The sequence below is a fragment of the Primulina eburnea genome, chromosome 3, assembly GCF_022965805.1.
Source record: "Primulina eburnea isolate SZY01 chromosome 3, ASM2296580v1, whole genome shotgun sequence".
In the NCBI taxonomy this organism is placed as follows: Eukaryota; Viridiplantae; Streptophyta; class Magnoliopsida; order Lamiales; family Gesneriaceae; genus Primulina; species Primulina eburnea.
Genome location: NC_133103.1, coordinates 1,625,662 through 1,639,337, shown reverse-complemented (window position 1 = coordinate 1,639,337; position 13,676 = coordinate 1,625,662). Strand labels below are relative to the sequence as shown.

Here is a 13,676-nt window from a genome sequence, read left to right as displayed (position 1 = left end):
AGTAAAGGGGGTGTATTGGTTATAGACTTTTAATGACTTTTATGGAGTTTAAAAATCTAGAGGTATTCAAACTAGTCTTTTATATACTCCATAAAAGTTTAGTGGTATTCAATGTAAACTTTTGTAGAATTTTAAAAAGTCATGTGGTATTCAAACTTGACTTTTAAAAACTTTACAAAAGTCTATAGGTATTCAAAATGTAAATAGACTTTTAATGACTCTATGGAATTCTATTAAGTACAAGAATTATAGCCTAAAGTACAACAATAAAATGTCAACAAAAGTCTTTGACTCAACCTAAAGATTTGGATGTACATTTAATACAAACTTTCATTCTTTTCTCATCTATTTATTTTTACTTTTATTTGTACTTTTTAAAAACTAAAATTTAATTTTTTATTAATTCTTATATAACATTTTATTTTTAATTATTTTCTTAATTTTAGTTAATATATCTTAAATTATTGTATAAGCAAATTCATACCGATACTATACCAAAATTTTCGGTATATCGAACCAAAAAAACCTTACATTTAAAAAAAAAATTATAATTTATTGTTTTAAAATATTATATATTTTAAACTTTTTGTATATTTTTCCGGTATTTCGGTATATACTAAAATTTTCAAATTGGATATCGTTATCGTACCGAAAAATTCGGTATTGTTACCGTACAGTACCGAAATCTTCGATATACTTAAAATTCGGTAAATTCAATATTTTTTTGTTACGGTAATATCGGTATACCGAAAATTCGGTATTTTTTCCCACCCCTATCAGGGCTTGTATTGGCATGTGCTATATTACACAATTTTCTTTGAAAGAAGTGTCAATTTGATGAATTTCAAATTGAACTAGATAATGATGCTCAATTGTCTTCATCAACACAAGTTTATGAAGGTGACGACTTTGATCAGTTATTTAATACTAAAAAACAACAACGAGCAAATGCTAATGCATGAAGGGATATCACAGCCAATGGAATGTAGAACGATGTTGATCAAATTGTCAGTAATGATTATAATTTTTTAATAAAAGTATTTTGAGTGTTCTTTTAATAAAATTTTATTATGAACTTATAAAAATATTATTCATTAATATGTTGAATTGACATAAATAATTGAAATTTTGATTTCAATAAATTGGATAGTTCATTTGTCATTTTTCACAAATTAAATCGATTTAACTTTTAAGTAAGTAAAATTCATTTACATTCATAAATAAAAATAATAATTTAAAATTGAAGAGATTATCTATGTCCAATAATTATTTTAAAAAAATTAATAAAAAATAAATCACAATTAAAAACTACAAAATTCACATAATTCTATGAAAAAGTTTACAAAAATCCACAAAAATCTTGAAAAAAAGTTTATAAGAGTCTATTAAATTTGTTTTGCAATTCTATGAGATTCCATAAAAGTCAATAAAAATCCATTAACTCCACAAAAGTCCATCATTTAAAAAAAATCATCAAAAGTCTTTGAAAGTATAGAATGAATACACCCTCTTAATACTTTTTCATGGATAACCTAAATAAGATATCTGTCTCACAAAATACGACATATGAGACCGTCTCACATAAAATTTTATCATTATTTTTTATTATTTTTAAAATTCGATTTAAAACATTTGTATCAGCTACGTCTGAAGTGTTTCTTCCCCCATGATATAGTGAAATTTTGACATTGAGATTAATCTATAATAAATTCTCATTGAGAGTAGTTTTAAATATACATATGCTCTATTTGGACGGAAAATTTAAAATGTTTTAAATTTTTTCATAAGTGAACAAATTGTTTAAATATATTCTTAAATATTTTTAGTTATAAATATATTTTTATAGATTATTTTTTCAAATGCATGTTTAAGTCTTAAAAAACTTTTTAATTTTTTTTATAAAAAAAATTAAAAAATTTTTTAAGATAAAAAAAATTGGCAAAAACTTGTGTGAGACAATCGCACGGGTTGTGTTTGTGAGACGAATATCTTATTTGGATAATCCATGAAAAAGTATTATTTTTTGTGCTAAGAGTATTATTATCTATTGTGAATCTGGGTAGGGTTGACCCGTTTAACAGATTATGATCCGTGAGACAGTCTCACATGAAACCCACTCAAAAAACTTTATGAAAATATTTAATAAGAAACATTATAGCTATTATCACAATAGAAATAACAGGGAAATTAGAAACAAAGATATTATATATAAATAAATAAAAAGATCATATCACGTCAAGAGCAGTAAAATGGTACAAAAATATAATAAAAAATAATACAGAATAATTACACACCTGTTCACATCTCACTCTTAAAGGAGTGTATTAAAAAATTACATGCACGTCATACGTATAGATAGAGAGAGCTCACCACTGATGGAGTTATAGCTATGGCACAGGCTTCCAGAGAACAACCAGCAAAGTAACAAGAAATATCTCTTGTTTAGATCTGCTTGGCCATGCCCATCAATTCCATCTTGATTTTTTGTTACTGGGTTTTCATTGTCAGTTTTCCGTTTTTTTTACTGGGTTTCGCACGGCATTGCCTCTGTAATCCAGCATTTTAGTTGTTTTAATCTTTTGTCAGATTTAAACTTGAAGTGGGCACATTGAATTTGGGTTCATTTGTGTGTTTTGAATTGAATGGTGGTTTTCTGGGACTGCACGCCGGAGCTCCGGCTGGTCTGGGGTTCGGCGCTAGGAAAGATATGATGTATGAATGAAGGTAAATTAGAAAAAATGTTCAAGTCGGCGCGATGGAGGAGCGACAAGAACAAAGTGAAAGCTGTTTTCAAGTTGCAGTTTCACGCAGCTCAGGTATAATGTTCATTTGAGTTTTCTGATTTAATTTTTTTTCCTGGTTTGGGGAAGAATTCTGTATCAAGATTGAATTCTTGCTGTATAAGCATTGGTGAGTTTCGATCCATTCGTCAATATTCCAATTTTTTTAATTTGTTTTTCATTCTTGGAAGAAAGTGTTTGCATCTAATATGTAAATCTATTTCAGATTAAGGAATCATGTTTGCATTGTTGTTTTTTAGCTCCTCCTTTGCATCGTTTTCTTGGGGAAAAAAAAGAAACATTATTCAATTTTTTTAAGAAAACGATGTTAATCTTGGTGATCTATATGATTTACCTATTGAATCTTTAGTTGACGAAGGTGGTAGGGGATGAATTGATGGTATCTCTTATTCCTGCTGATACTGGAAAGCCAACAGCGAAATCCTATAAGGCTGTAGCTCGCGATGGGAGGTGTTTATGGGAGAATCCTGTGTATGAAACTGTGAAGTTTAATCGGGAGCCGAAATCAGGGAAGATTCATGAGAGGAAATACAATTTTGTTGTCGGAATGGTAAGAGACGCCCTGAAGTTTAGCTCTACTTTACTGCCAAGTGAATTGTTTGTGTGAATACTGAATAGTTCTTTTTCTTGGTGTGCCATAGGCGCCGCCTAAAGCTGGACGTATTGGAGAAGCCTCCATTGATTTTTCGAGTTATGCTGAGGCTAATAAGGTCACATTGGTGTCGCTTCCCCTTGAGAATTCACATTCGGAAGCCATATTGCACGTAGGTCTCTCATCCATTCTATGCGAGGAACGAACTAGGATCCTGGAGAGCAGTACTTACCTAAAACGAATAATAGTTTTCATGTTTAGTTTACTAAAACGTGTCTACTTTTTAGTTGGTATTATGCATGGAAATGTTCCACAAATCGCGATGACGATATAGTACTCGTGATCAATGGATTTCTGAATAATTTTTACATTGTATTTTTGGAAGGATTATCATTTGAATTAATGTGTCTCCACAGGTGTCGATTCAGAGGATACAGGAGTCTATCGATCAAAGGTGCTAATAAGAACCAATTACATTTTCATCATCATCTCCATCTACCATTTGAACGTCCATTGCCACTAGGATGATTGATTTAACTTGTTCACTCTTTGCAGAGATCTTGGAGAAATAGAGAATGTGAAAATGAATTCAAAAGATCACAGCTTGAGGGCACAATTTCTCTATAACGACATAGATGGAACCGCAAAAGACGATTCGTTTGAGGTTGTGGTACTCCCTTGTTTTTGAGCTAATGGCTCTTTCTTATTTACTATGTTCACCTGTCTGTGTGTTATATTGAACGTGGGTGAATAGTTCTATAAGTTCTTCAATAACAGGACGCACGGTTCAACCAAGATAATGCACAAATTTCTGAACCAAAAAGGAATGGTCGAACATCTAGTGAATCTGATGCTACGTTATCAAGTTCTGAAAGCAGCTCAGGAATTGACACGCCTTGGGAACCCCAGATAAAAAATGATGGTATTCATTGCGGGAATGGTGAATCTCAAGGAGCGAAATGTGATGGAATGAAAGGTATTTATGAAGAGCATCATAGATCTCAATGGGACTGGATTGAAAATTCAGCCCTTGAAGCAAGTACAGACGACTCTTCCAGCACTCCACGAGAGGCCTCTCTCCGTCAGCATTCTGAATCATCGTCAGATGTGGTCGAAAATCTTCAATCCGATGTTGCTGCTCTATCCAGACAAGCTGAGATGTCTGAGTTAGAATTGCAGGCTCTTCGGAAACAGATAGTGAAAGAGAGTAAACGAGGGCAGGACCTCTCACTGGAGATTGTTTTCTTGAAAGAGGAGAATAGTGCTTTAAAGGAAGAATGTGCAAGGCTTGAAGGTTTTCAGAGACAATCCCATTTGAATTTTGAGGGAGAAGATTCTCGGATACTTGTTAAAGAGCTCCGGCAAGAACTAAATCACACAAAAGAACTCAATGACAACCTTCGAATTCAACTTCAGAAGACACAAGAATCTAACGCGGAGTTAATTCTTGCGGTGCAAGATCTGGACGAGATGTTGGAAAATAAAAATCAAGAAATAACTAGCCTCTCCAACAGATATTTGGCATTAATTGAAACCAATAAAAAGTCCTGCGAGGTGGACCCTGTGATTGAAACGGATGATGAGGAACAGAGGGCACTAGAGGAGCTCGTGAATGACCACAGTGGGTCAAAGGAAGCATATCTTCTTGAACAGCAGATGGTGGATTTACGTGGCGAAATAGAAATCTTCAGGAGGGACAAAGATGAATTAGAGTTGCAAATGGAGCAGCTTGCCCTCGATTATGAGATTTTGAAACAGGAAAATCATGAAATGTCATATAGGCTAGAGCAGAACCAGATTCAAGAACAACTCAAAATTCAGTATGAATGTTCATCCTCTTATGCTACCGCACATGAACTTGAATCCCAGATAGAAAAATTGGAGAATGATCTTAAAGTAAGATCTAAAGAATTTACTGGTTCATTGGTCACGATAAGTGAACTTGAATCTCATGTCAAGGGCTTAGAGGAGGAGCTAAAAAAGCAGGCACGGGGATTTGAAGCTGATCTTGAAGCTCTCATGTGCTCCAAAGTTGAGCAAGAACAAAGAGCAATAAGAGCCGAGGAAACATTGAGAAAAACACGGTGGCAAAATGCAAACACCGCAGAGAGACTTCAGGATGAATTTAGAAGGCTTTCTGTGCAGATGGCATCTACATTTGAAACCAATGAGAAAATGGCAATCAAAGCTCTGGCTGAAGCAAACGAGCTGCGTTTTGAAAAAATACGTCTCGAGGAAATGCTCGCAAATGCTTCTGAAGAACACGAATCGATTAAGGATCATTATGAGGCAAGATTGGATCAACTTTCAAGCAACATGGCATTAATGGAACAACAGAAAACTCAAGCTAAAGAAACTGAGAGGCTCCTCTCGGAGGAAATTTTAACGATTAAAGAAGAGTTAGAACAATTGAGAAAATCAACTAATGAAATGGAGTTCCTAATGGAGCGAGGGAATAATGAAAGAGCTGAACTGGAAATCTCTGTCACATTGGTAAAGAATGAAGCCGAAGTGTTGCAAAAGGAACTAAACAAAATGAGATGTTTTTTGGAACAAAAAGAATTGATAGCTGCAAATTTGCAGTCAGAGCTCGACACTCTTCGGTCTCAGTACAGCGAGTTGACACATAATTTATCTGATGATAAGTTACAAAATGAGAAATTGAAAGAGCAAGTTCTGCAGTTACAAAATGATCTAAGGGAGAGGGAAGATGCGCTCAAGAGCATGGAGAAGAAGACGAAGGATATCAATGGTAGAGGAAATAAATCAACACATCTTCCTCGTGGAAACAAAGGCGTTGCAAATCTTAAGGAGCGAATAAAGTTGATTGAGGTAAACATATGTTATAGCACAATATGGAGTTTTCCATCTTTAATATGTTTTAATGCTATTTTAAAATTTCTAATTCCATCTCTATGATGAAAGGGCCAAATTGTGTTAAAAGAAACAGCTCTAGAAACATCGAGTAACTTGTTCTTAGAGAGCGAAGAAGAACTTCAAAACGAAATTCGGGAGTTAGAAGAGAGACTGGAAGTGCTCGACCAAAGTAGTGCTCTTCTTTTTGAAAATGCTGTTGAAAAGGTTTGTAATTTAACCGTTTGCTGCTTTCATAAGAAATTTTAGGAAATTGTGACACGAGCTGTCTCCTGTGAAGCAGGTGCTCGCGCCAGAGGCAAACGGGGCTGGAAATTGTACATCAAACCATGAATCGACCAAAAGTGATGAAAAATTGAGCAAAATGTTCAATACGTCCCCCATAAACGATTTGGCAATGTCATCAACTAACTGGTATGACTACAAATCTAACTCAAGCTACCTAAAAATAATATATAAATTTGTATCAAACATCCATAATATTTTCTTTGATTGACTGTATAAATTAGACTTGAACTTTGAATAAAGCGGAGATCAGTTTATAAGCTGGAATGTAATAGAATGAGCTCTGACTTTTAGTCTATCCAAGTTCAAGATCGAATACAAAAACGACTTGACCTTTTCAATGCATTTGCCACTGCAGGAAAGATCCAAATTTATCCAAGACAGCACTAAAGGATTCCTCGAGTACCGTGGGAGATGTCGACGAAAAGAGAAATGAAATGGCGTCACTAAAGGAGAAGAACAAGTTAATGGAAGAAGAGTTGAAGGAAATGCAGGGCAGATATTCAGAAATAAGCCTAAAGTTTGCAGAGGTAGAAGGTGAAAGACAGCAGCTTGTTATGAGATTACGCAACCTTAAGAATGCAAAGAAGAGGCCATAACAGGTGCATTAGTCTGTGTTCTGTGTGTATAGGTAACTTAACCAGGTTTTGAAGGTGCATTTTGCGGAGTAAAGTTTTTTGTAAATTGCAAAATATGGTTTCTTCGTTCATACTATTTCTTATTTTTTCAGTTGTTGAACGTAAAATAATACACAAGTGATAATTTCATCATATGTACACTGTTTATGCCTATGCACGTCTTTTTTTTTTTTGGTCCTTTCTTTTATGCAATGTAATCTGTTGGGATTATGTATAGAAACGAGTAAAGTCTGTGTTTTATATTAACCAGCAAGTTCGAGTAGTGCATGCCTTTTGTTTTTTTTTTTGATAATATGGCAAATGGTTAGTGAGATAAAGTTATTTTATTTAAAGTCTATTAAAAGTGAGAGAGTAAAAACTTGTGTGAGACGGTTTTACGGGTCGTATTTTGTGAGACAGATCTTTTATTTGAGTCATCAATGAAAAATATTACCTTTTATGCTAATAGTATCACTTTTTATTGTGAATATCGGTAGGGTTGACCCGTCTCACCGATAAAGATTCGCGAAATCGGTCTCACAAGAGATCTACTCAAAACGATTTTTACTATTTTTCATAGTCACATCAAACGTGAGAGAGAATAAAAATAAAAAGGAAAAATTTACCATGAAAGTCTATTTTGAATATTACAAGACTTCTATAGAGTATGAAAAAGTCTTGATTGAATACCTCTAGATTTTTAAAATCTACAAAAGTCATTAAAAGTCAATAAATTTCCCACGTTGAATACACCCAATTAATGTATAAAATTTGGCCTTTATTATAAGTTATTATTCATAATTTGTAAAAACTAAATTTGATCGCATTTTTTTATTATATATTGAACTACTTTTCCGCCAATTTTTCAAGCCTCTCAGAATTTGATCCCCATTCGAAATTGACAAATTAAAAGCCACCGCTCAACTTATGCACAGACATTCCAAGTTATTCTTATCTATAGGTCCATTGAACTTGAATTAATGGATGTAAAGATATCGATTTCAAATTCATAACAACAAATTTATGGATTTATTTAGATAAATGCATATAACAATATATTTTAAATCTTAAATGTATATTTTTTCCCACTATGTACTAATCTCAAATTTCCCCCTTAAATATTTCATTAAATCCACGTCTCTCGATCCATACGCAACCTCGAGAACCTCTTCCATCAAATTACAGAACATAAATTCGGTTTCAAATTTCCCCCTTAAATATTTTTTAAAATGGATCTTAGATACAATATTTTTTAAAATTTTTAGATATGACGTGAAGAGAGTATGATTGTTTTATGTATAATTTATATAAAACATTGGGTAGGACAGATTTGCATGTCTTAGTATATTACTAGTTCAATATTGTATATGTATATATATTAAATTTTTCGCGTAAGAATAATTCGGACATTAATTCTGTCTGATTCGAATATGTCAGAATTGGGTTCCTATATGCTATAAATGTTCACTTCCCCCAATTCAAGCGCATTATATCATTTTGTTATTTTTAATTAAAATTAATAACATCCCTTTTAGTTTTAATTACTTGGGCAATATCATCTCGATCGGGGAAAAATGAAATCTGCTTAATTTATTAAACGCGTCATCAAAAAATGATGTGGAAAGAAATAATGATGAAATAAAAACAAATTTATTATGATGAAATAAAAACAAATTTATTATGATGAAATAAAAAGCAAAATTATTTATTTAATTTGCGCAGAAATGCTGGCAATAACACAAAGGTGGGAATCCAGGGGTATCCAGACAATACCCCTGTGGATTGAAGTATTCCCATTTCTTATAACACGCATACTTGCATTCTTCTTCGTCTCGATTCCGGCATATCCCCAAACCATCAACGCAAATCCTATTCGTCCCTAAACCGAGACTCGGGATCGGACTCGATGCATCAGCAACCCCTGAATCAAATCCAAATCATATAATATTAGATTCATATAATATATTAATAAAAATATTTATTCGACCGTGACCATATGATCGAGTCAAATAAGAGATAAATATCACCTGATGCCGAAATGAGGGCAAAAGCAACAAAGAAGGCTATGATGAGCCTGGCCATTGGCTTAATTTTTATGATTCAAAAATACTCTCTGAATAGTATATCTGCATGGGACTACTCCCACATATATATATATATATATAAAACAGCGTAACTCGAGATCCTTTTATTTAAATAACCAAATCTTTATGAGTAAATAGGAGATTGTGAATCGTAATTAACCTAGTAAAATATTAATCGAGGGATTTGTTAATTATTAGATTTTACCTTTGGAGATAATGTCATTCACCTACAATATTCATGATATTGTACCGACCACTATTCCTTTTAAGTAAAACTTCTTGATTTGTATTTTAAGATAATTAAATTAACGCAAAGAAGAGTTCTGGTATGGTGGACCGGCACAGGACCCGCCGCAGCCCGTCATTAGTCACGGCAAGCTGGCGCGGCCCGACGGATCTAGCACTATTTGACAACTCTACTCTATTCCTATGATCACCTATCCCGATTTCATTTTATAATTATTACAAAATCTTTCTCAAGTTTTTAGTTCAGGGCGGACCTAAGTTTGGAATAGTGAATGATTTAAGTTTCATATTAAAAATCAAATTGTCGCCACAAATTTTTATTTTTATTTTTTTTAAAAAAAAAGACAATGATGAACAAAGTTAATCTTGTTAAAAAAATTACACAAAGTTTTGAGATCTAAAAATTTTCTGGACAAAATGAAACATACTCATCAACTGAAGGCTTTCCAGAGCACATCCAAATCAACATTGCCTCCTGAGAGTATAAGGCCTATGGTTCCGCAGTCTCTCCATTTAGGATTGTTCTTGAAATTGTGGGATAGAACAGCTGCCAAGACAATGGCTCCGCTTGGCTCCACCGTGACCTTCAGAATTTCGTAACAAAGTTTCATTGCTTCTATTATCTCCTTGTCCTCGACTATGATGATGTCGTCCACCAAATCTCGAACAACAGGCCTGAATAAATGCAAATCACAAGACTTACAGATTTTTCAGCTTCTTTAGGCATGATATTAACTGCTATGAATCACTTTCTTCAAAAGTTCCAATTCTTAGAAGTCGGCAACAATAGCTTTGTACTTTAATACATTTACATTCTCTCGCTGGTAGGCCATAGACCAGAGAATATATGCGCCTGAGTTTGATATGAAACAAATACATGTGGATTCTGGTTATGTACGAGGTGAGATAAGTTCACAAATAATCACTCAGGACCATTTTCTGAAATATAATGAGATTGTGAAGTGCATTCTCTGATCATACTTCCACATTAGATACCACTTACTTTTCTTCCCTCAAGTCAAGCTATGAGGAAGTAATCCAACAATAGTTTTAACATTAGCTATTATACCATGTAAGATCTCCAAGAAAAGCTCGAAGACCATCAGCTATGGTCTTGGTTTCGGGTAAAGTTACAATTCTACCAGCTTCCTTGGATCGAGCAGCATCATCTGCTCCCCTCGGTTCAGCAGCCAATATTCGGATTGCAGGATTAATGGACTTGGCAGCGATTGCCACCCCTGAAATCAAACCGCCCCCTACAATTCAAGGCAAAAATGTATAAACTTTTAAAAAACCATGTAACATTCTGGAAGGAATGGCTCGTGGAGAGAGTTAACTCACCACTAACTGGAACTATTATGGTGTCAAGTTGAGGAACTTGTTCCAAGAACTCCAGAGATACAGTTCCCTGTCCACTGAAAGCAAGTCATTCCATTAAGTCAAAGTATGCGTTTCGTGGATGTTTTTAACATCTCATTTATTTCCTAGGATGCTAGGCACAGTAATGGATAACACAGGCATCCTTCTATATATTTCTTCTTTTGGTTGGAAGAGTATGACAATGAACTACGTTGAATCAAAAAAGGTGTTGCATTTGGCTGGAAAGTTGAATGTCAAATAAATATGTAACTTCAAAGCTCGTGCTTGATCTAAATCTTGTTATCTCATAACTAAACAAACATTTTGAATGTGAGAGGAGAGACGAGGGCATGGAACAGTCTCTCAAGCAGAATAACAAGTCTCAAAACATTTGTTGCAGACAATCATTAATATTGTTTCTAAAAAAACGCGTTGTTCATGGACAATCGTTTTGATTGGTAGCAGATAAGTGGCGCTCAAAATTACGGCACACAACCTGATGCACAACAAAGAACAAATCTATGTTGCATGCAAAAACTGATAATTTGTTCTTGAATAAAAAGACATAATACTCCAGGATATCTACCTCATGATACGCCCGTCATTATATGGATGAATGAGAACAGCCCCGGAATCTTGCATAACCTTGGAGGCAACATTCTCCCTAGATGTAACAGCTGCCTCACTCCAAACAATCTGACCACCATAACGCATCACATTCTCAACTTTACATCTTGGAGCGTTTTTTGGAATGACTATATGTGCAGCTATTCCTCGCAGTTTTGCAGCCAAAGAAAGTGCTGCAGCATGATTACCGCTATATTCCAGACAGTTCAGCATTAGGATCAGTATATAGAGGAAATAAATGATATAATTTTTGTGAACCTAGAATTAACCTGCTATGTGTTACGACCCCTTTAGCTGCTTCATCATCTGTAAGTGAAAACACAGCATTGCATGCACCTCGGAATTTAAAAGCTCCACTAGTGTGACAAGGAAAGAACAAACAATTAACTTGAAAATAAAAATCATTAAAAATGTCAGCATGTGAGTAATAGGACTGTAGAATGATAAGATCTATAACATAATCTAAATTTGATCACTATCCGTATTCGAATCCTTACCCTTTCTGAAACAATTCACATTTAAAGTAAAGTTTTCTTCCAGAGATAGAATTTAGAGTCTCCGAGGACAAGACTGGAGTTTTGTATGCGTATGGACTGATGCGTTCTTGTGCTTCTCTTATTGAAGTTATGTCAGCAGCATATTTAGCACCAGAAACTTTGGATTTCGCTTCCATCTTCTACCATTCATGAGACAGTTTTGTTCATCCAACTTGAGATATATTAAATTCATTCAAGTAATCCAAATGCATTTCATCTAAAGTTTTAAAAACAGATATATAAAGGGTTTTCAAAACGGGTAAGATTAGAAACCCATGGGAGGGCAGATAGGTAACTATCACTCTTTCCAATCGAAACAAGGAAAAATGAACGGATAACTTGAGACTCCCAGCAGAAACTTAGTAACATTAGCCAAACAAACAACAAACCAAAATGGAGCACTTACAGTACAGAGGTCTGGTTAACCAAAAAGACAACTCCGCAAAGCTCACTTCCGTACGTAGGTGCATTCAAGAATTGATGACGTTGATTGCCAATTTTTTGCCCCAAATAAAACTACTAGTATAGAAAATCCCAAAATTTCATCTTGCGCTGCATCTTAAACGATGACACTTGACATCTGGAAATTTCTCTCCAAATTCGATCGAGCATGTGTGACACCGTTCATAATTGTCGCTTATAGTAGTTGAATGAATTTAGGTAAGAATGCTGAATGACAATTTGAGAGCCAGGAATAAAGTCACGTGGTCCTCTCGTGCACCCATTTTAAACTCTTAACGCTAGACTAATGGTTGAAATGAAATAGAGACATAATCTGAACTTTGACAAGAAAGATATAATTAACACATACAAAACTAGATATATGAAATTGGTAATAAATATAAACTACAAAGATAGAATTATGAATTATCCCATAATATGGGGACAATTTTGTGTTTTTATTTTCCATTTTTTAAAACACATTATAAATTCTTGATTTTATTTATATAGTCATTGCAATGAAAAAATCCATAAATTAAATGTGTTTTTCCCTTCTTTTGATTTTGTTTTGAATCTACGTTTACTGAAATTTGATGGCTAAAATTGGTAAGATAAGATTATTGCCTGTGTTCGATGTATTCAGGGTATACCATCTTCAGGTATAATATAGACTAACCCCTCTTCTATTTAACTTTTGTAGGCATATAGCAAATCAAGCAGCTCATCTATTGGAAAGTAAAGAGATTGAGTTTGGGCTCGAATGTGGATTATCTAGATTTGATTCCTATAATTTTCAACGAGTCGTATATATTTGATGTTTTACGACAATTATTTTTCATTTAAAAACATGTGTGGTCATATATTTAATAAGACAGTCTCACAAAATAAATACTATAGTTTATTGTTTGATAATGTATTGAAAAACCATTATTATCACCAGATAAATGGTAAAAAAACATTTGATCAATCATGGTAAAATAACTGATATACCATTTTGATGTAATCTCTGAAAGACACGGTTCATCAATCCCATAAATACAGCTGGAGCGTTAGTAAGACCAAACGGCATGACAATAAATTCATAGTGTCCATATCTGGTTCTAAATGCTGTATTCGAGATATCAGAATACACAGTTTTATGGATTTAGCAGGCTATTATCGCCGATTCATTAAAGATTTCTCCAGTATTGCTAAGCCAATTACTCAGCTGACTC

At 33.9% G+C, this 13,676-nt stretch overlaps 2 protein-coding genes across 9 annotated transcripts; one reads left to right on the top strand and one right to left on the bottom strand.

Moving 5' to 3' along the window:
• The first annotated feature begins 2,297 nt into the window (after positions 1 to 2,297).
• On the top strand, positions 2,298 to 7,452 carry LOC140825177 (uncharacterized). 6 transcript variants are annotated; one of them, XM_073186792.1, is made up of 10 exons: positions 2,298 to 2,421; positions 2,587 to 2,816; positions 3,151 to 3,351; positions 3,443 to 3,565; positions 3,810 to 3,847; positions 3,949 to 4,063; positions 4,171 to 6,225; positions 6,319 to 6,474; positions 6,551 to 6,681; positions 6,911 to 7,452. In XM_073186792.1, the coding sequence occupies exons 2-10, from the start codon at positions 2,715 to 2,717 to the stop codon at positions 7,149 to 7,151; spliced, it is 3,162 nt and encodes a 1,053-aa protein (XP_073042893.1). In that variant the 5' UTR covers positions 2,298 to 2,421; positions 2,587 to 2,714; the 3' UTR covers positions 7,152 to 7,452. The 6 variants fall into 6 exon arrangements, with proteins under 6 accessions (XP_073042893.1, XP_073042896.1, XP_073042891.1 ...); XM_073186790.1 differs by having other exon boundaries at positions 2,324 to 2,503; XM_073186794.1 differs by having other exon boundaries at positions 2,324 to 2,816; positions 3,160 to 3,351.
• Positions 7,453 to 8,800: 1,348 nt separating this feature from the next.
• Positions 8,801 to 12,645, bottom strand: LOC140825175 (serine racemase). Of its 3 annotated transcripts, none has more exons than XR_012116585.1 (8): positions 12,428 to 12,586; positions 11,983 to 12,158; positions 11,755 to 11,841; positions 11,445 to 11,675; positions 10,841 to 10,914; positions 10,569 to 10,755; positions 9,197 to 10,174; positions 8,801 to 9,090 (listed from the first exon to the last, which is right to left on the bottom strand). XR_012116585.1 is itself a non-coding variant. In XM_073186788.1 (8 exons), exons 2-7 carry the CDS (start codon positions 12,156 to 12,158, stop codon positions 9,931 to 9,933), a joined length of 999 nt encoding a protein of 332 aa, XP_073042889.1. In that variant the 5' UTR covers positions 12,159 to 12,161; positions 12,428 to 12,645; the 3' UTR covers positions 8,801 to 9,090; positions 9,928 to 9,930. The 3 variants fall into 3 exon arrangements, 2 of the variants coding, with proteins under 2 accessions (XP_073042889.1, XP_073042888.1); XM_073186788.1 differs by having other exon boundaries at positions 9,928 to 10,174; positions 11,983 to 12,161; positions 12,428 to 12,645; XM_073186787.1 differs by having other exon boundaries at positions 9,928 to 10,174; positions 12,428 to 12,585.
• Between the last annotated feature and the right edge of the window lie 1,031 nt (positions 12,646 to 13,676).